The following is a 19,959-nucleotide window of genomic DNA, read 5'->3' as shown; positions in this document are numbered from 1 at the left end:
AAAAAACTGCTCTTCAACTATTTATTTAGGCAAAAATGTTGCCAAAAAATAATTAACAAAGGAAAGCTATGCACTTCAAACAAAGACAGAATTACATGTAATAAACACATCCATGAAAGACCACATACAAACTCAGACACCCCCAAAATATGCTGAGCAGTAAGGTGACACACATTTACTGCTGATGTTGATGACACGGTACAGCAATGTACAGGCACTTAAAAAAATAGGAAATACTGTTTAAATAGTACTAGGTGGGTGTATTTTACATTCAAAATGAAACCATATTTTATTTTCTGTCCAAATATTAAGGATATCAGAAATGTTCCACTGCAGCTCAAAAAAAGACATTGACACAGGCAATAAATTAGACAAAACATATCTATCTCCTTCACAATAAGAACCTGACACATATAAATCATCAAGATATAAATATACATAGTGCTCATCTGTTTGTGATTGCATGCACAGTTGGTAGCTGACAGAATCAGCAGCTGCTTACCTGTAAAGACAGAATAAACAAATAATATCTCATCAAGACTACAAGCTCTAAAATTTAGGGATTTAGACCTCTAACCTCGGCCTTGAAAATGTAGCAGCTTGTAGGCAAAAGGAAAATCAAATTATTGACACAATTTATAGTGTAAATATAGTGCTGGAGATGCATAATTCAAATCATGTCAAGACAAAAAGTATTATTCCAAAGGGGTAAGCACAAAAAGTAAACATCACCAAAGTGACTTGGTAAGGGGTTGAATGTGGCAACGAAGACATGAATCCAGCACTTCCATTCAGTACCTCCCACACTACGAGGCACCTGTCTACATGTTGCAGTTCCATCTCCCCACCAGCAGGGTTCTCTAGCACTGAGACTCAGCATACCCTTCATCCTGAGGAGGCCTCTTTTTTAGGCTGTAATACCCATCTTCATCCTCCGAGTCCTGGACAGACCAGAAAACAAGTCAGTCAGCTAAGGCTTCAGACAGACAAACAAATACAGAGCCAGACACAAGACAACTAAAATGGAAAAATCAATATTTTATAAACCCTCAAGTCTTTTTGTCTGACATAGAGGGCATGTAAAATTAAACGTGAAATGGATCTGGAAGACATGTCTCATTAAGTTATTTATGGGTTGGATGACAGTGTGGTATAATGAAACGTTCTGTACTGTACCATCATATATAGGTCACAGCATGAGGCCCTCTTTTCTTTGGCCCCCGGTGGGTGGAAGCCATACTCCTCTCTGTTAATGAATGCAGAATGAACAACATGGATGTTTAATAATGACACTAATCACACTCACAATTTCCATGAAAGGGCTTGTCTGTTACATTTTGACACTGTGCTGTAAATATACAGCAATATACAAAACATATAGTAGGTTCATCAGGCTACAGCTCATCATTCATCATTCTCATACTGATTAACAACCAAAACTATTCGAATTTGGTGCAAAGATTCTCACTCAGAATTTTTTTTTTCTACATATTGAAAGATCAGTTTAACATTTTGGGAAATTCGCTAGTTAATTTTCTTGCTTAGAGTTTAATGAAAAAGAAGTTGGTATTTCTCTCATGTGGGGTTGGACAATAGTCGTTTTTCCTGGTTTTAAAGTTGTTGTATTTTTTCTCTTTTTTTAAAACAACTTTGTCATATTTGCTTAAACTGTCACTATATCAACACAGAGGTACATGAGATGGATACTCTATGAAAAAAATAACATTCCTCTACGTACTCTCTTGCCTTGTAGGATGGAGTGGCAGCACATTAACGAAAATAACCAATAAGAGCCAAAGAGTCTCCAACACAGCTGTCAATCATGTCAACGCTCCTGAAACTTTGGTCAAACTGTAAAACTAGGCAACAGTGACCAAATATTAATTAAGATTCTGTTACTGCATTGCTTATCTCTCACCTCAAATGTTTTCAGAAAGATATTGTTTTGTATAGTTCACATGCCATTAGAAGCAGTTAGAAGAGGAGAGACATAATCTTTTTCACACATTATCAGTCTCATGTTCTTTAAGAATATAGTGACTGCAAATATGATAAAAGTAATAAAAAGTCATAAAAAGTTACCAACAGCATTACTGTGAGGTCATTTTCCAGACTGAGGTAGCTGCTCTAATATTTGCTTTAATCCACTTAGTCATTATATCCATATTACTGATGATTATTTACCCCAAATCTCATTGTGTCAACATTTTGTGAAAGCACCAATACTCAACCCTACAGTATTTGGTGTGGTATTTGATTTTCTCCATATTGCCCAGCCCTACTCTCACATGTGCCTTCATAAGCTTGAACCAGCAGTCAGTGTGGAAAAATGGAAACAAGGGGGAAATAGCAAGCCTGGCCCTGTATGAGGTTAACAAATCCTGCCTGCCAGTCATTCTAAAGCTCACTAATAAACATGTTGTATCTAAAAATGATATTTTTCTTCTTTAATGGGTTGTATTTCTTGACCACTATTTATGCTAAACTATGCTATACAGCTGTTGTCTCCATCTTCATATCTATTTTCAATCTCTCGGCAAGACAGCAAATAAGCCTGTTTCCCAAAATGCCACATTTTGTTTTAAAAGATGTGTTCTGTTCCCTGCTGTAAGAGGAAACCTGAGTGCAGTTTGCAGTTAACAGTCATCTCATTGTGGTTTAACACAAAGGAAAGAAAAATGATGAAGAGGTTCAAGCAGTGCTGCAGATGAGACAGAGTACCTTGATAAATTGCCACACGAAAAGAAGAAGAAAAAAATGAAAAAGATATGACAGCTGCAGAATGGTCAAAATAGTCTATATATATATAAATATATAGAATTAAAAATATATATATATATATATAAATACTGGGCCTAGAGAGAACTTTAGTTGCTACCTACTGTTTACATAACCCTGTCATTATTTATGCAAACTGTTAAGACATGTATTACAGAGTGTCACTGGCTTGTTTAACATTTATATTCCTGTATTACGCCAAGCAAAAGAGAAATACCAGCTCCTGTGTGACTGCAGACCACAGGGAGTAACACCGCTACACAACACACCAGCGTGCAGATCAGCTAATTACAGACTTTAGTGCTGGACTCCTCACAGATTCACAGCACCTTTCTACAGCAAGCAACCCAACTGAAATCAAACATTTAACTCAAACTCACACTCTTGTTTTACCTACATCAAATTTGCAATGCAGAGACATTTATAACCATCACAGTCTGCGGTCTCTACTGTTACCCCCTGCAGATCCACAGCACTGATTGATTGATTAAATCCACTCACCCCTCTGTGACCTCTATAGGCGATCTGTAGACCTTAGACTGGTTGTTCTGTTTCTTGGGACAGAGCATCCGTCCAATCAGAATGAGGGTGATGATGGCGGAAGGGAGGAGGATGAAAGCGAGGAGGACCGCAACATCAGAGAAGCGAATGCTGGGTGCTGGGGAGGAGGATGTGAGGTCATTAGAAATGCATTAACAAGCTGTTTATGACCACACTTACGCATTAATTACACAGACATGCTGCACAAATACAGATCATACAGCACATACAGCAGTTCTACATATGTCACTTTATGCTAGCAGTAAATAACCACTTCTTACCAATTTAGAGGTGAAAACATGTCTACATCCAACACAAGACACACTATTATTATTTTTTTAAAAAAAAGCAAAAAAACAACAACATGCCCTTAAAGCAATGGTTCAACCTTTTGGGAAATAAGTTTTTTTGCTCTCTTGCCAAGAGTTAAATGAGAAGACTGGGCCTTGTTCACCAACCGCTCTTCAGAAGAAATTTCTTCTCAAAACCCATTTACAAAATTTTCACAAAGATTTTGTTCTCAGGTAAAAACAGAATATTTACACACAAAAGAGCACTCTTACACACACTTTGTGCTGACAAGTTTGCGCATAAAAATGGGTTATCGATTTTACTGTTGTATAATATTATAGGATATATATTACAGAAATATTTTTATAACATGCAATATTTCACTAACATGTCAAGACATATCCATTATAAGCTAGAACATACATGCTACCATAATGCATGAAGTTTGCGGTTTCAGCATTCCATGCATGTTTTCGTGTTATTTTATATCCACTCCTGATGCTACTAAATATGACAGCTTGTTTGGCGTCAGTTGAGCATTAATTCTCCCAACTTTTCTTCATCTTCAGTCTCTGTGTATTTACAAGGTCCTGCAGGTTTGTGCCCTTTTATGCTTTCAACTTATGAGGATACCTGTGTGGACAACTCTGGGGTTTAAGAATTTGTCGTGAATCAGACTTAGACTTTTCTGGGGACCTTTCTTAAGGTCAACTATAAGAAAAAAATTGTAAGAAATGGCAAATGTGGTACACTGATATTACCTCATGTCTGTACGGTAAATATAAAGTTGGAGCCGGCAGCCTATAACACTGAAACCAGAAGGAAACAGCTAGCCTTGCTCTGCTGAAAGGTGAAGCACCTATAAGGCTCATTAAAATAACATGCTTTATCTTATATGTTAATCTGTTAAAAAACAAACTGTTGCTTTTAAAACTTCTGTCATCTCTTATCTTAGACTTGTTTGTAATCAAATTTAGGTCATAAACATTTAGAGCAGTCTGTAAAAGTCAGTAACTTAAATCTGATGTTATCCTCCACTACGTCCCTGCCTCTAACCATCTACTGCCTGCTGACGGCAGAGCAAACTTATTTGTAACATCATGACAGGCTTCCATAAACACTAAATAGATGTTTGGATTCGACTGCTATCTAAAAAGTATGTGTCTGGCAGTGGAATTTTAAACTTCCTCTTCTCGGCCCCGTCTCCGCACATACACAGTATACAATTTATTTTAGGAAAAGCCAAATCCAGACACCTGAAGTTAAATAAGGACAAGGACTGACAGGGATTAAAAATCATACAGGAAGAGCAGGTACATCTGATTATTTATCAAAGAATGCATTTAAATGGGGTCATAAGAGGCCAGATTTGACTACTACATCACATGCATTCAAGTGTGCAAACAATTGAAGTAAGCCCTATTGTAAGGCTAAATATGCAGGTAAAAAAAATTGCATCTGTGCACGTGCACCATCTTACCTTTTGGTGTGACAGTGAGTACAGTGTAAGAAGTCGGGGACCCGTGGACATCAGGGGGGTTTCTGACGGAGCATGTGTAGGTCCCATTATCTTTCAACGTGGCGTTGATCAATAAGATGGAGGCTTCCCCGCGTGCTGGGATCCCCTCCCACTTTATTCGGCCAGCAAACTGACCATCGAGCGGAGGGAACGCCCGTGAAGAGAAGTGGAAAAACTGGAGATGGTAAAAAAAATGTATATTTTATTTGTTTAATACGTGTGAGTGTGGTAAAAAAGAATGTGCCATTGCCAAGGGTGTAAAATTATATTGAAATAAGTCTTGCAGTGCTGGGAGGAAGGAGAAAAAATTTAATTGCATGGCCTTGGTGACTAACGCAACTGGCAAAGTAAGATTCAAGTGAGAAGAAAGGAATGCTGACGCACAGTAATACATTTCTTATTCACTGTTTCAGACTTGAATTGCACTCTCACTTATAAACACCTCAGTAAACTGTAACTTAACAATCAGTTCCCTTCTTCAGAGAGCGTTTAGAAGAATCATCACTCCTAAATCTAACTTATCAGTTCCCTGCCTGAGGGAAAGAGTCTCTTGCAACAGGTGGTGGGACAGATGGCAGTGGGACATTTTCTTTTGGCAATATTGTCGATAGCAGAGTGAAGAGGGCTGCCTGTTCAGCCGAAGAAATATGAATAAAAATCTGATCAAGCACAAGGCCAAGAAAATTCACGCGTGTGCGTGAGTCTCGCTGAGAGAGAAAATCTGAAACACAGCGTTCTCCAAATCTGAATTGACCTCACAATTTAACCTTTACCACATGAGTGTGTTTTCAACAGCAAACTCCATCTCGTCGTGACTCCCACGTCAAGCTGACCCAGAGCTCTTCACAACATGACATCAGGAGTACGAGTGTGCTGTGTGTGCAGGTGGAGAAGGGGGAATGGAAATGTGGAGATACTACAGAATGTTTTCACAGAGTAAACTTAAGAGTGTAGAGTTAGTTTTTTTATGATGCCCTGGTGAGTCACCAGGAACCAGCAAGTTGGACGAAACAAAACTGAAGGTAAAAACTTATAAAAGCCTATGAAATTGACACATGGTTAAGTGGAGGGAAAAGGAAACAAAGCGGTTGATTTTGAGTGTATTTGCTTTCACCTTTTAACTATTAGTCTTAGATACTGCTTGTATTCTGTGGTTTCTCTCATGTTGTTGTTTTACCAATTGTTTAATTTCTATGCATTTTATCTAAATGAAAGTTAAAAGAAAACAGTGTGACAAAGCAAAAGACAAGCCAACAAATTATTACAAGTGAAGCCGACCTACAGTTTGGCAACAGCTTAACACTGTACTTACGTTTATATACCCAACTGGTATGAATGAATGCAAAATCTGGACAGAAGGACTTTTAATATGCCCAATACACACCGAGAATGAAAAGTTAAAATTTTAGCTGATTTTTCAATGGTAATTGCTGAATTAAGGGAATACTTTGCTGGTTTTCAACCACTTTTGTATCATAACAATGCGAGTAATGCTCTTCTCTCAACACAAATCCTAGAGCTAGTAAAAGTTTTGTGTTATCCAGTGATTGTACTTCTGCATTTATTTATATTAAATATATGTAAACCTGTATTTAATCAAGAGAGACCTGAGTACATTATAAAAACATAAATCAAACAATTTAAAAAGTACAGTATCAGTCACTGTAAACAGAATAATCTAAAATAATTTTAGAAAACCATAAATTAGAATAGAGCAATATAATACAACAATGAGTCAATTAAAACAAGTTAAAAACAATCACAGTTAAAATCAGTCAGGATTTTGACTAGATCTTTTACCTGACCCAGCGTAACCAGAGTATCAAGCTTATAACCGTCACCGTGGATACAAAAAGTATTGAGTGAACTGAGCGAAAGCACAATCCCTCAGTCACTCTCCCTCTCTCTCTAATGTAGATCAAACTCAAATCAAACCATGAAAAAAGGCGGTGCTGATCAAATATAAATGTATCAATATTATATAGTTATAATATATTGATTTTTTACTATATTGCCCATTTCTTGCCCTAAAATGTCTTCGGAAACATATTTTAGTGCACCGTTTAGTTGACATATGAGAATCCATGAGCAGGAAGTGGACACAACACCGTTTCCTGTATTATAAAAATGCAGGCTGAAAAATGTTTCCAGTAACAACTTTATCTGACTCTTTCACTGTAATACAAGATTGCTTGTTACCATCCACCCACCAGATTGTTTCCTGTTGAAAAGCATTCCAGCTCACATTATGTGACCCACTAATTAGTTTTCTCTGGTCATATAGCACCAATTTCAAAGGAATTGACGTCTTTCTACTGCATAGACAGTCAGTAATTAAATGAAGAGACCATTTTTCCAGCAGTGAATTTCTTCTTCAATTATATTTCAGACTTAAACCACTTGAATTGTAAAAAGGAACAAAACTTGTTACATGAACAGAAAGGGAACTTTTACATTAAGATAAGGAAACAGTAATGTAATATGAGTGGCTGGTCATTACTCTTTCCACTATGTCATTTTCTGAGCTGGCTGAGTCAGATAAGGAACATGAAGACATCAAGAGGATTTTAGATTATTTGCAGGATAAGATCAGAACTGCATGGCCTTCATCTGCGCTCTCAAAGCACAGCATAAGGGAGTTATCGATTTCCCTGAGAAAACACTATGGATGTTTTTGCATCCAGCCAATTCATGCAGCTCCTTTCATATTAGACCTGAAGGGCCCTATTTTAATCACACAGGCGCAACAATAAATGCAGAGAGACACAGGCTGTGTAGGCATCTCCAAGCACAACTGCAGTTTGGCTAATGTAGGTGCAGCGGTGCAAAGTGCAAAAGGGCTGAATGAAGGTGAATATATATCAGAGGGTGTAGTGATAAATAAATTCAATGTCAGCCAGCTACATCACTTGTCTCATTGCTCTGAAACAGCTGCAGCAATCACACTGACGCAGATGATAACAGCTCAATAAATAAAAAAAAAAAACCTATTCTCCAGGAAATCAGTTCCTGTCTGGAGCAAAACAATGTGAACACACAGCACAACAAATCTGCAGCCGCAGGCAGATGATGTGGGGTTTTTTAGGTAGAAAATTAATGCAATGATGAAACAAGCAAATAATCAAAAAATTGTTTGAGGAGGCAGTTTATGTGCTGGCATCAACACAACACTGTTTCAGTTACATCATATTGAAAAATGTGACACAGCAGCATTTGCTTTATAATGCAGCTCTAGTCTAAAACACGAACAGCTTTTTTATGTTTTGATTTGGGATTTTTTTAAGAAATGGAGCGTCTGTGCAGCTTATATTAATGAGCTCAAGTAATCCAAGGTCTCTCCCATAAATGGCGAGAATATCGAGCTGGAACAGACCAGATATGTGCGCAGAGGTGTGTGTGGTTATTCTGTAGCAGCAGTGTCATTTCCACAGTAGATGCAGTCTGTAATGGCACTGACTCTAGTGCTGCACAACTCAAATTGGATGCTGCAGATTTGTCAACATATGTGTCCCGCTGCCTTCAGATGGCTGCAGGAATTTAATGAACTGAAGGAGAAGCTTTTGACTCAATCAGCGGCAGACAGCTGCAAATACAAATCAAACTTTCGGTGGCCTACTAGAATAATGAAATCAGTGGCTTTTTCAGTCCACTGGATACTTTTTGTTGTTGTTGTGAGATAAAAATTGAAAGTTTTATCTTATTAGATAAAATCTATGTTAACATAGGTTCCCTTTAGGGGTGTAATTTGCAGTTAAAAAGTGATAAATCACAATATATCACAGGATGTATTAGTCAGCATATTATAAACCATCTAAAGTCACAATAATTCTGTGTCTTTACTTAAGTGTTGTGATGCTATTGTATTGTTGGGCCTCTCAGCCTGATAAGACCATCTTGATTAAGGATCAAAAGATTATCAGCCTCGCCGATTAATGGGGCTTTTATTTGGCATTTTGCCGATTATCTATATCAGTATTTATTTTAATAAACGCTGGTAAAATGAATTAATTAAAAAGTGCAAAGAAAGCGTCAACAGGGAAGGAACTTTTACTTTGTAAAACATCATGCAGCTATTTCTATTTATTCATTTTTTTATTTAAATTTTTGCTTGACTTTAAAAAGAAAATTGGTTGCTGGGAACTTGCTGTATATAATGTTGAAGATTTCACTTTTAATTTAATTTAATTTAATTTAATTTAAAAGTCTGCAGCTAATCAGGGACTTTGTTATATTTCATGACATAGCAGGCTACTGCTCTCAAAACAGTAAGTGCTAAATCTAACATTAGCTTTTACAGTAATTGAGTGGATAACAATAATAAAACGAGGACAAAAGGATGCATTTGCACAGTTTCTCTGAGGACAATATTTTTTTGCTGTTTTTCTGACTGGATTTGGCAAAACCTTGATTTGTTAACTGACTCTGTTGGTGGCGAAGATGTTCCCCGCAAGAAATGCATGTTTGTTGCTGTGTTTGATTGCTTTGATGTCAGAGCAGATAAGAGAAGCATCAGAGCTGGAGATCACAGCCATGCAGATCACAATGCTTTGGACATACATCAGGGAGGTCAGCTGATATTCAGCAGTCCAGAGGCAGCTGGCTGCGAAATGACAAAAAAAAAATTGTTGGCAACACTAGTGTATCGCGAAAACCCCATGGGAATCGTTGTCTACAAGGTAAAAGTCATATACAAGTGGTAAATATAAATAAATAGCATATTTTATACTGTCAATGTCTAACTGCCAATGTATTTGTGTTGTAAAGGAGCAGACACTAATGCTAACATTAGGATTGGCTGTAGGTATTTGTCCGTCAAAAGCAAGTACTACTGGCGAATGAAATCATTTGGGAAGGCAGAGAGTCCACACTGATGCAGAAAGAGAAACAGAGTGTTGAGCTCACATCATCAGGATGGTTTTACCAGGCTAGAGAATCCCACCCCGAGCTGTTCTGAGACCTCTATTCTTAGTGCAAACTCAGTCTACCAAAATACCAATAAGTATCTTTGTGCTTCCTCATTTGAATGAACCTCCCACCACAATGCTCCTTTCCTCACACCTGTGCTCAGTGCACTCTGAGCTGGGAACCAAAATAAAACACAGATTAGCAAAGCAAATTTCAAGGTCAAAAAACTGTCTGCGCTGGTCATTTCACCACCTGCAAAATAGGGAACCAAAGTCTTCCAAAAAGGTAAAAAGCAACTCTAGGTAAAAAGCAACCTCCAATAAGTGGATGTTGAAACAAGCTTGGGTAGCACTGGGAAAGCCATTCAGGATGCCCCTCTGTGACTATCCTAACATAAATAATAGGTCCTGCAACTGGCATGTTTCAGAAATGGGGGACAAACTATTTTGGGTAACACAGATAAAATCAACACAATTAACAGATTCAGAGGATGTGATATATCTTGGACGCAGGTGAGCAAAGCAGCTGAGCCTCTTTGAGATAATATCCTAATGAATATTACTCCACTGGCTCTTTGCACAGCATTAAAATGAAATTAATTTCCATCATTTTTGAGATAATCATGTTTTCCAGTGTTTTCTCATAAAAAAAAAAACTAGATGGCACTCAGAAGAGAGAATATCTCTGTTACTGCCAAATAGCCGCCAAGTTAATCAAGTCTTCTTCGCCCTATATTCAAGCTTTCCAAGTCTCATGGAATTAATTACAGGGAATAAATGAGTACAATTTTTGACAAGATCTAAAAAAAATCAATAGTATAGGCTTTACAAGTTTCCAATTCCCAATTTGCCAGAAAAAAACTTCACTAACTAGAACTATACATGCTGCACAAAAAACAGAGCATACTGAGACATAGAAAGGATGTATTTACAGAATGTAATATATTTTGTACATAAATGATCTCTATGGGAAAATCTGAATAACCACTTGGTTGTATGTCTCTGCAAAACCTGCCAGTTGCAGTCTACATCCATGTCTGTAAACACTCAGCCATGACAGTAGACAATGCTTCAAATATAGATGTTGTTGCTAAGACGCTATATAATATGTGGATCCTTCACACACATCCTGCCCCTGGCAGATTTTTACAAATAGCACAATTTCAAGGCGGACACCAAAGTTTAGTGTCACCAATTTAGAATCTGACCAACTGTCTCCCCTTCTGTTCCTGAGTTATGACGTTAAGTAATGGCAGGAAAAGTGTTTTTGCAGAACATGATGATGTCACAGTGAAGCTGACCTCATCTCCTCATAATTTTATCCTATTAGACATTTTTTGTGAAACTTTGTCATAATTTGAAGATAAATTCTGGAGTTATGGCCAAAAAGATGACTTTTAGATGCCCCAGTGCACTGGACTTTAGACCACAAAAATCCAATCAGTTCGTGTCTAAGTGGACATTTGTGTTTTAGAAATCCCCTCAAGGTATTCTTGAGATATTGTTTGGGCAAACCCAAAAACTATCGCTGGTGCAGATGCATAAGTAGACTTCTGTCTTATTTAGAATAATGTAAAGTCTGTGTTTGTTCATTCGGGTCTCCTCATAGCAATGTAGCGTATACAGTATATAAGTGTAAAAGTGTTTTGCAGAAGACTTGATGTAACAGTGCAGCCTAAATCAAAATCATGCAAAAATGTATGCCTGATGTGAGGACAGTACATTTACTGCCTATGGGTTTACACACCATGAACAATGTCAACATGGATAACTGTGTATGGCTTTTCAATAAACCGAGAATGGGGGAAAAAGCAAACACAGAATCACCTGAACAATCACTGACACTGATACAGTTTTATGGTTTTACAACAGTGTGTCTTTCAGCTGCAACTTTCTGGGAGGCTTGATTGCAGGCCTGGCCGATCATTCTAGGACTTGGCAGCCTACACGAGAGCCGCTTCAAGTAACTGACTACGTAAGAGTCTGCTCAGTCTGGAATCAAACATTAGGCCCGCCGATCCTTTTAACTCATAAGAAATGCAGCAATGCCGCCAAGGATGTTGGATTGTTTTCAACTAGGGTCAACCATTCTACTAATCTATATGATGATCAAGACAAAAGCTTCCACTGACTTGACAAATTAAAAAACAGTGACTAAACGAAGTTTTAGATCATCTTAATAGATTTATTTTTAGCATTATTCAGCAGAATTCAATTGCCAACTCCTCCAATTACCATCGGCTTTCACAGATATTTGACTGAACATTCAGCCTCTCTCTACTCCAATCTACAAAATTAATTCTCATCAGGACTGAGGTAATTATGCAAGTCACTGAAGCACTGCAGCAATTCAGATTGACACTAAAGCTTTGGCTGCAAAATTATATTTTCTGATGGAGCTTTTCACATGCTTATTCATGGTCTTTCCCAGTGTGATATACGGCTGGGGACACACAGGCCAACAAAGCAGCCAAAACTGCTAATGAAATTGGATGGAAAGTAAATGAAGGCTTGGAAATAGAAATGAAAAACTTCCAGACTTGGTTCCATCTATGGGCAGCATCAGGAAACTGCCACACAATGTGTATCTGTGATAAAGAAAATAAACTAGTCGGGCTGGGTCAAAAGAAATGCAGGCACCGGTGTACAGCTTTTCTTCATTTAGCAGCTGGCACACCTCTTTACTAATACCTCTACGGTTTCGTGAGGTAATATCACGCTATCTGCTGACTGACACACACGTGGATAAACACCCTGTCAATGAGTCCTTCCTCCTCTCCTCCTCCTACACACTTTTAGACCAGACAACTCTATCTTAATGACTAAACCAACAGCACTCCATATCAGCTGAGCCACAAAACATTAGCTTCCACTTAACTCTGAGTGCTCCTATAGGAAATGACGGCATATAGGGTTGCACCTACCACACTATGGATTCTCATGGTCCAAATGCAGTTATAAAGAACCACACTTGATGGCTATCTTCAAGTACAAATGGAACTGCTTAAATTATGTGGTGGATTTTTAGTGGATTGGTCGCTGAAACTTAACCCGGGAGTGTGCGGGGTAAGAGGACTGAGTGCAGTTATGGGTTGAGATGGATACATCCAAACGCATTTCGAACAAGACCACGAGACCACCACAGAGAAAGGCGTATGATGGGAGCGGAACAGCCGGGGTTTCCTGAAGAGGCCTCGGGAAGAGAGAAAGGCTGGGCTCGAATGTGAATGGGTAAAAAACCTGGACCTCAACAGCTGCTGACAAATCAAAGTTGTAGAGTGGTGCAGGTCCTAAACCCTGAAATGAGTTGGCATTTTAACACTCAGGGTTCCCGTGTCTCAAAGTCAGTGGTGTTTTTTTATTGCCTAATATATGGTCTGTGGTTAACACAAGAGACTTGCTTGTTTTATTCAACAACATTAAATGCCAGTAAATACTCAGTTCGTAACTTCTGCGGCTTTTAGATTTCCTAAAAAAGGGGATTGCTAACAAGTGGTTAAATGATACAACAAAATCACCACACCATACAACTCTACAGCCTCACTGTGGGGGCGTTGTTAAGTCATTCAACTGCAGTGAAGTTCATTCATAGTGTAGCATTAGCCTTTTACTACTGACGATTGCATACACACATTAAAATGATAAAAATGGTGTTAATCTGATGAACAAAATGTGTAAGTGTCTTAACCTTTTGTTTGCCACGGGCTTTATTTTCCGCAATAATCTGAACTCTCTTTTCGTCAAGAGAACCAAAGTCATGCTGACTTCTGTGTTGGCCAGAAAAATATTGTCATCCCTGATAGACTCTATTGGCACACACAGTATCTACACTGAAACTGAGACTGAGCTGAGCTTGCTTGAGGGCGCAGGTAGGTAGGTGTAGGTTCAGATATCAACAGAAGTCACGCTGGCCAAGAATGCAAATAAAGCAGCCAGATATTCAAACATTGCATGATTGTACAGAGTGAGCAGAGGAAGTCACATACATGTACTATAATTATGGTAAGTAGGACGTCTGAGAAGTTAAAAGGAAATAACTTAGTGGAGCCTTAAGTTTCATACACATTATATTTTTCATAACTAACTAGAGCAACACTTATGATTGCTTTCATGTTTAACAATCTGCAGATAATTTTCTTGATTGTTTGACTTGTCATTTAGTGAATAAAATGTCATGAAATATTTGTTTACAGTAACAAGATGATCTATTAATACCAGCTTTATTTCTTTTTAAAATATAAACGGTGAAAAATGAAAATCTACATTGTTTATAAGTGATATCTCAAACCAGTGTATTAAATGTTAAGAGGTAAAGGGACATTATGACACTGTTCATGGGGAGGTGCACTTTTCAAAGATTTTTAGAATAAAGCAGTGTTTTATGTTTTATTATATTGTTAGCTACTATATTCGTTTTAAGTACAAGTTATGGTTTTGTATTTTGGTTTTTAACTACTGTATGTAACTATGTAGCTTAAGAGGTGAGAAGAGAAAGTTACATATTTAAAGTACAAAGCAATGACTTAAGTAAGTTTGAAAAAACTGTTCACCAGAAATAGTTTGTATCTAATCTATGTTAATGTATTTTCTATGTTTTCGTGCCTTTGCTTTTCTTTAATGCAATTTAACCTATATATATATAAATATGTAAATCTGTGCGGATATATGCAGATATACTGTATAGTATGTGCAGGATTTTATTATCCCTTTTGGATTATGTTTTGTATGTCTGACAATACAAAAAAAGCATAAAAACAATGGTAGTACAGGTCAGACAATAGTGTAAAATGTCCATCACCATTTCCCAGAGCACAACGTGACATTTTCAGCTGTCTTGTTTTATCTGACCCACACCCAAAAATATTCAGTTTACTGTCATAGTGGGCAAAGAAACCCAGCACATACACATATTTTAAAGGCTGAACACAGTGATTTTTGTTTTCATTTTTGCTTAAAAATAACCAAAACATTTAATTTGTAATATCATCATAATTCTCAATTTACTAAAAAAAAAAAAAAAATCAACAAATTCTCTCAGCTTGTTTGATATATTAATATCATCCAGTGCAGCCACAGATTTTTTCCCACAGTTAATGTGATAAATGTGTGGTATACTTACTGTCACCGGTGGCCCTCCAGTCTGGGGCCTGTAAGACCAGTCAACAGTCATCTTACTTGTCGGCCTACTGGTGGAAGTGAAAGTGCAGGACAGTGTGACGATATCCCCTTTAGATGCATGGAGTTCTGCTGGGGTACTCACTGTGATGGAGGAGACTAGGGGCAGGCCTGCATGTGAAATAGTAAGAAAGGAGGAGCAGAAAAAAGATAAACACAGAGTGTCACAGAGGAGAGGGGTCAAAAAGAAAATGGAAAAATGTGAAGAAGGCAGATTGGCATGTTTAGGTGAAAAGAATAAGAAAAGAGAGCAGAGAGGAAATAGACAAAGAAAAAGTAGGACACATTGTGAGTGATACTTTAATTGCTTACTGTAAGCAAAATAGTGAATAAACAACCTGATAGCATCTACAAATATGCCTACATTGTGTTAGCAAGAAAGTGCCAGCACAGCAAATTCGTCCTGATAGGCACTGAACTGAGAGACATCCTCATACACGTTTCTCACCGGCCTCTCTTGTTGTATCTCACAGACTTGCTGCACATCTGTCTGTCAGGGGCCTTCAGCAGCAGATAAAGCTACACCCCTGTGTCTCTAAATGTGTTTTCATTGTTATCACTTTATTCAGAATACCAGGGGAGGCCTGTCGGAGCAGTGTCTGCAACAAATGATACTAAAGGGATGAATTCTGCTGCTTCTTTTGAGAGAGCACCTCAAAATATTTAATAAGACTGAGTTATGACTAACTATTTCTAAATTATAAATGTTGGGTTCAGTTCATTTTATGTCATGGAAGGACAGCTGAAAACAAACTGACAGGGACAAATTCACCTCTCTTTCCTCCACAGCACAAAAAAACTACTGTACAAACTAATGAGTCAATTCAACTAGTCGTCATCATCAAGCTATTTTAAGGAATAAGACAAAACTGTGACCTGCTGGTGGTAAAACAGGAGGGTCATCAGTGTTATTAGAATGAATCATCTCGGGACCTTTATTTTCTATAGCAAAGTTTACAACAATTCATCTTACAGTTGTTGAGACACTACAGTGTGAACCAAAGGGGCTCGTCACCCTCTGAGCAGAGGATGAGATCAGCCGCCATATGAACAGTAAAGTTAAATGACTGTTATAGAGTGCATCACCCTGGTTTCCTCGTCTAAAAGCCTACAGGATTTTTCCATTGGATTTTGGATCATTGCAGAAAATAAGCTCTGTGGTAAACAAATGTTATGATATCTGACATGTTTAGATAATCTCCACAAATGAACATTACTTTCAGGATTTTTGAAGCCTGAATGTTATCACTAAAAGTAAAGAGCTTTTGCTAAGCTAAAACAAACACTACAGTTGCATCACCTTCGCTAGGAGGCTGCGCAGCTGTGCTTGACTTGACACCCCCACGCGTGCTTTATTTCTGAATTTTAGGGACACATTACTAAGGTTCTCTATCGCCATTTTGCTACTGTTTTGTTTAAATAGGGTTTCCAATGCCTATGCTAATGTCACACTAGAGGCGGATGCTGCTGTGTTAAACATCACAAACGTAACACCTCTTTTGCTTCTGTGATGCTGGCAAGATGTCTAAAAAACATAGAAGCATAACGCCAATATGTTTGGTTTATAAAAATGCAAAGGCAGCGTAAAGAAGGGACTTCATGTCGGCCCTTGGGTGCAATCTCTGTTTGAAAAGGGCTACCATCTGTGATATTTGTTAAGTGTTTTAAAATGGACACCTTGTCTTTCACTGAAAACCAAATCTACCCACGGGTACAAATCCAGTAACCTGAACCTGTCCCCTTGGCCTTTAAGTGAACCCATTGTGGAAAAGTGCCACATTTGCATGTAAACACCCCATTAGTGACATTAATGCAGAGTTGTTTTGGGGGCATAAATTAAACATCCCTCCATTTCAAAGCAAAGGCCTCAAACAGCCTTTTCTCCGAGGACGAAGCAAGAACAGAAGCCCAGCTATCATCTGATAAATCACACGGACACCACTGTTTCCATCTGAGACCCCAAAAGCCGTGATAAGGACAAACTTTATCTTACACTACAGAGTGTACAAGATATCGTCCAATCAGCCCGATTCATCTACTAAAGACCCCGGGGTGAGCGAGTCCACAACATGAACAAAGCTATCTCTTCCTGAAAGTGGAGATCAAGAAGAGGAGCCTTGAAAGCCGAACAGCTCTTGAACTTGAAGACACGATAGTGCCAATCTTGTAATTAGTGGTGGGATGGGAAAGCTGGCAGCTCATCAGTGGCCATGTTGACACCTAGCTTCTACAACAAGTCTGGACTTTTAACATAGGAAAAAACAAAAAACAAAAATCAGAAGAAGGCAATATCACATTGTGAGAGTTTCCTATCTGTCTTGATGTGACCCTGGCAGGAGAAACTGGCTACATCCTGGCAGACACTGTGCTCAAGTGTTTATCAAATAAAGACAAACCATAATGATACTTTATGTCCCCCGAGTTCTAAGATACACAGTTGCCATTGCTGCACATATCTGTCATTTTTATTCCTTCAAAAACAAGTCAGATGATTTCACAGCGAGGCAAACAGCCAGCCAGTTCAGAGCCATGTTTGTAATGTAACTGGCAAAAAGACAGTGCTCTTAACTCACTGCATACCAGTTGTCAGAATCCCTCGGAGCCTGGCGTTTTACACAGGCCTGATCCTGTATCGACAGTGGCAGCTCTCATAAAATTTAAGATTAGGATTTAAATGGGTTGTTTTGACTTATTCCTACAAAATTAGATCATTATTTAATGGGCACGCACTATAAACATGTCAGAGGTAGAGTTGAACACAACTTTATAAGGGATTGTACTTTATCAGAGTAGGGGGATGGCTGGTGTGTTGCTTGTTTTTGTTTGTTTGTTTGTTTGCATAACCCTCCCTTTATCGTACATATGTTAACCATATTTTTGAAAGTTTCCAGCTATGATAAATTGCGTGATTTTTTTAGATTTATTTTTCAGGATACATTTAAAACTCACTTGTGGGCTTTGTAGTTCTAATAGTACTGAAATAAATACAAAATACTACCATTTAAAGTTGAACGTCCCTCTCTTAAGCCAATAAAAAACATACCTTGCTCCCAGTGCTTGAAAAGTGATCTGAAGTGCCTCACCTGCTCCCCTCTCATAAATAAGGAACAGTCCCTAATGAGCTAATATTTACAGTATTCTCATGGGAATTTGCTGCAGCCTATGTTGCCATTTTAAACGCACCAGATATTAGCATCAGGCTATAAGCAGGGGAACTGCCTTAGCCACCTAAAAATAAAACATGGGCAGTCTTATCATGGCGTTTGATAGTGTTTGCAGAGCTGCTTTCATGTAGGTCTGGAAACGAAACGTGGGCCACTACTCACAGCGAGTTAACGTGACAAGAAATTAAGAGTTTCGACACTGTTATCGAAAAAATATAGCCCGGTTACTGTTACCAGCAGTGCCAAAAGTACAAAAACAAACAATCGAGTCATACAGAGTTTCGCTGTTGTGTTGAAACAGGAGCTCCGTGTACTCACCGAAAACACCGACCAAATACAGCAACGAGACCACATTCACAGCGATATTCCCCTGACGCGGTCGACGCATTTTCAGATGTGAAAACGGGTTCACTCGCATGACCATAAACAAAAAACACGTCCAAATTGCGTCAAAGCTTTGGAAAAATTCCGTCCATTATCTATTTAGTCATGACTCAGTCTCTCCGCTGCGCCTGCAGACTGCGGGCTGACTATCCTACCTGACAAACAGGTGTATCAGGAAGTGGCCGCTGGATCACTGGGAGTAAAACAACATTTAAATTTTCGGTTTAAATAAAGAAAGGATAGCAATTATGACGTCCGTAGTAACCGAACAGTGATTATAAATCAGCGAGGTTATATCTCACTTTTATATTAGGCTATATCAACTAGACTATTCAGCGTTTGGGAGAAGTTGCCAGAATGTAATTAAACTGGTTATTTCATTCATTTCCGTGGTAGTTAAACTAAATTTATATTTGCATAGTGATTCAAGAAATTAAGTTCATTTTTTTGTGACTTTTTTTTGCGTTGTAAACTATTGAAATTACAAACAATTTTGAGCCATGAATATAAATGATTGATTGTTTTATTATTATTATTACTTTTTAAATTAAATTAACTTTTTTAAATTATTATTATTGTCTTATTTTACCATACCTTATCTTCTTTAATAGAACCCACTTTTACCACTATTAATCAAGTATTAATTATTTATCTTTCATTATTATGACCTGTAAACAAGCACTTTTTGAAATAAAATCAATTAAGTGGCAGGCATGTGTGCTTTTTTAAAATTATATTTTGTTCTAATTTTGTATCACATGTAGGTTCTTTAAAAAAAAAAAAAAAGTAGGCTTGTTTGAACTGCTTTCCCTACATTTACTTAACCAAACTAGATTTCTCCCTGGGGTAGCTCTGCTGTTCAGTGGGAAGTAAATGGTAGCTTAAAAAGCTATGCTTTCAAAGTTGCTTCCCCAGCACTTCAACGACTTTAATATCCCATTATAAGATAGGTCTAATAAATAATTTAAATCCTTAGTTCCCATAAAATTGCTAAATTTGTGAAAGGGAGATTAACAATAGACTCCTTTTTTGAAAAACAACCTGTAGCCCATAACATAGTTAAATCATATGTCACTGGACAAAGTATAACAATAAAAATAAAATAATAATGGTAATAGACTAGTTCTTTTAAGGATAATTAGGCAAAGAATGTTCCTATGTATTAGCTTATGAAGATAATGTTGGTAAGTTACAAAGTTGAACT

General features: G+C 37.8%; 1 protein-coding gene across 1 annotated transcript; it reads right to left on the bottom strand.

Moving 5' to 3' along the window:
- Nucleotides 1-7: 7 nt before the first annotated feature.
- mpzl3 (myelin protein zero-like 3) lies at nt 8-18,896 on the bottom strand. The gene is made up of 6 exons (XM_042487286.1): nt 18,690-18,896; nt 15,152-15,318; nt 5,090-5,303; nt 3,280-3,436; nt 1,177-1,246; nt 8-941 (listed from the first exon to the last, which is right to left on the bottom strand). The coding sequence occupies exons 1-6, from the start codon at nt 18,793-18,795 to the stop codon at nt 861-863; spliced, it is 795 nt and encodes a 264-aa protein (XP_042343220.1). The 5' UTR covers nt 18,796-18,896; the 3' UTR covers nt 8-860.
- Nucleotides 18,897-19,959: the final 1,063 nt, after the last annotated feature.

Source organism: Plectropomus leopardus, chromosome 5, assembly GCF_008729295.1.
Source record: "Plectropomus leopardus isolate mb chromosome 5, YSFRI_Pleo_2.0, whole genome shotgun sequence".
Classification (NCBI taxonomy): Eukaryota; Metazoa; Chordata; class Actinopteri; order Perciformes; family Serranidae; genus Plectropomus; species Plectropomus leopardus.
Note: the sequence above shows the minus strand (reverse complement) of the source record. Positions and strands in the feature narration are given on the sequence as shown.

Bases quoted from the DNA above. Each gene is read 5' to 3' on its own strand.
- mpzl3 (XM_042487286.1), bottom strand. From the start codon at position 18,795: ATGGTCATGCGAGTGAACCCGTTTTCACATCTGAAAATGCGTCGACCG. The intron at 3,437-5,089 runs GTAAGATGGTGC...CCTCCTCCCCAG, and splicing joins ACTCACTGTCACACCAAAAG to CACCCAGCATTCGCTTCTCT. The intron at 1,247-3,279 runs GTGAGTGGATTT...ATTCATTAACAG, and splicing joins CCTATAGAGGTCACAGAGGG to AGAGGAGTATGGCTTCCACC.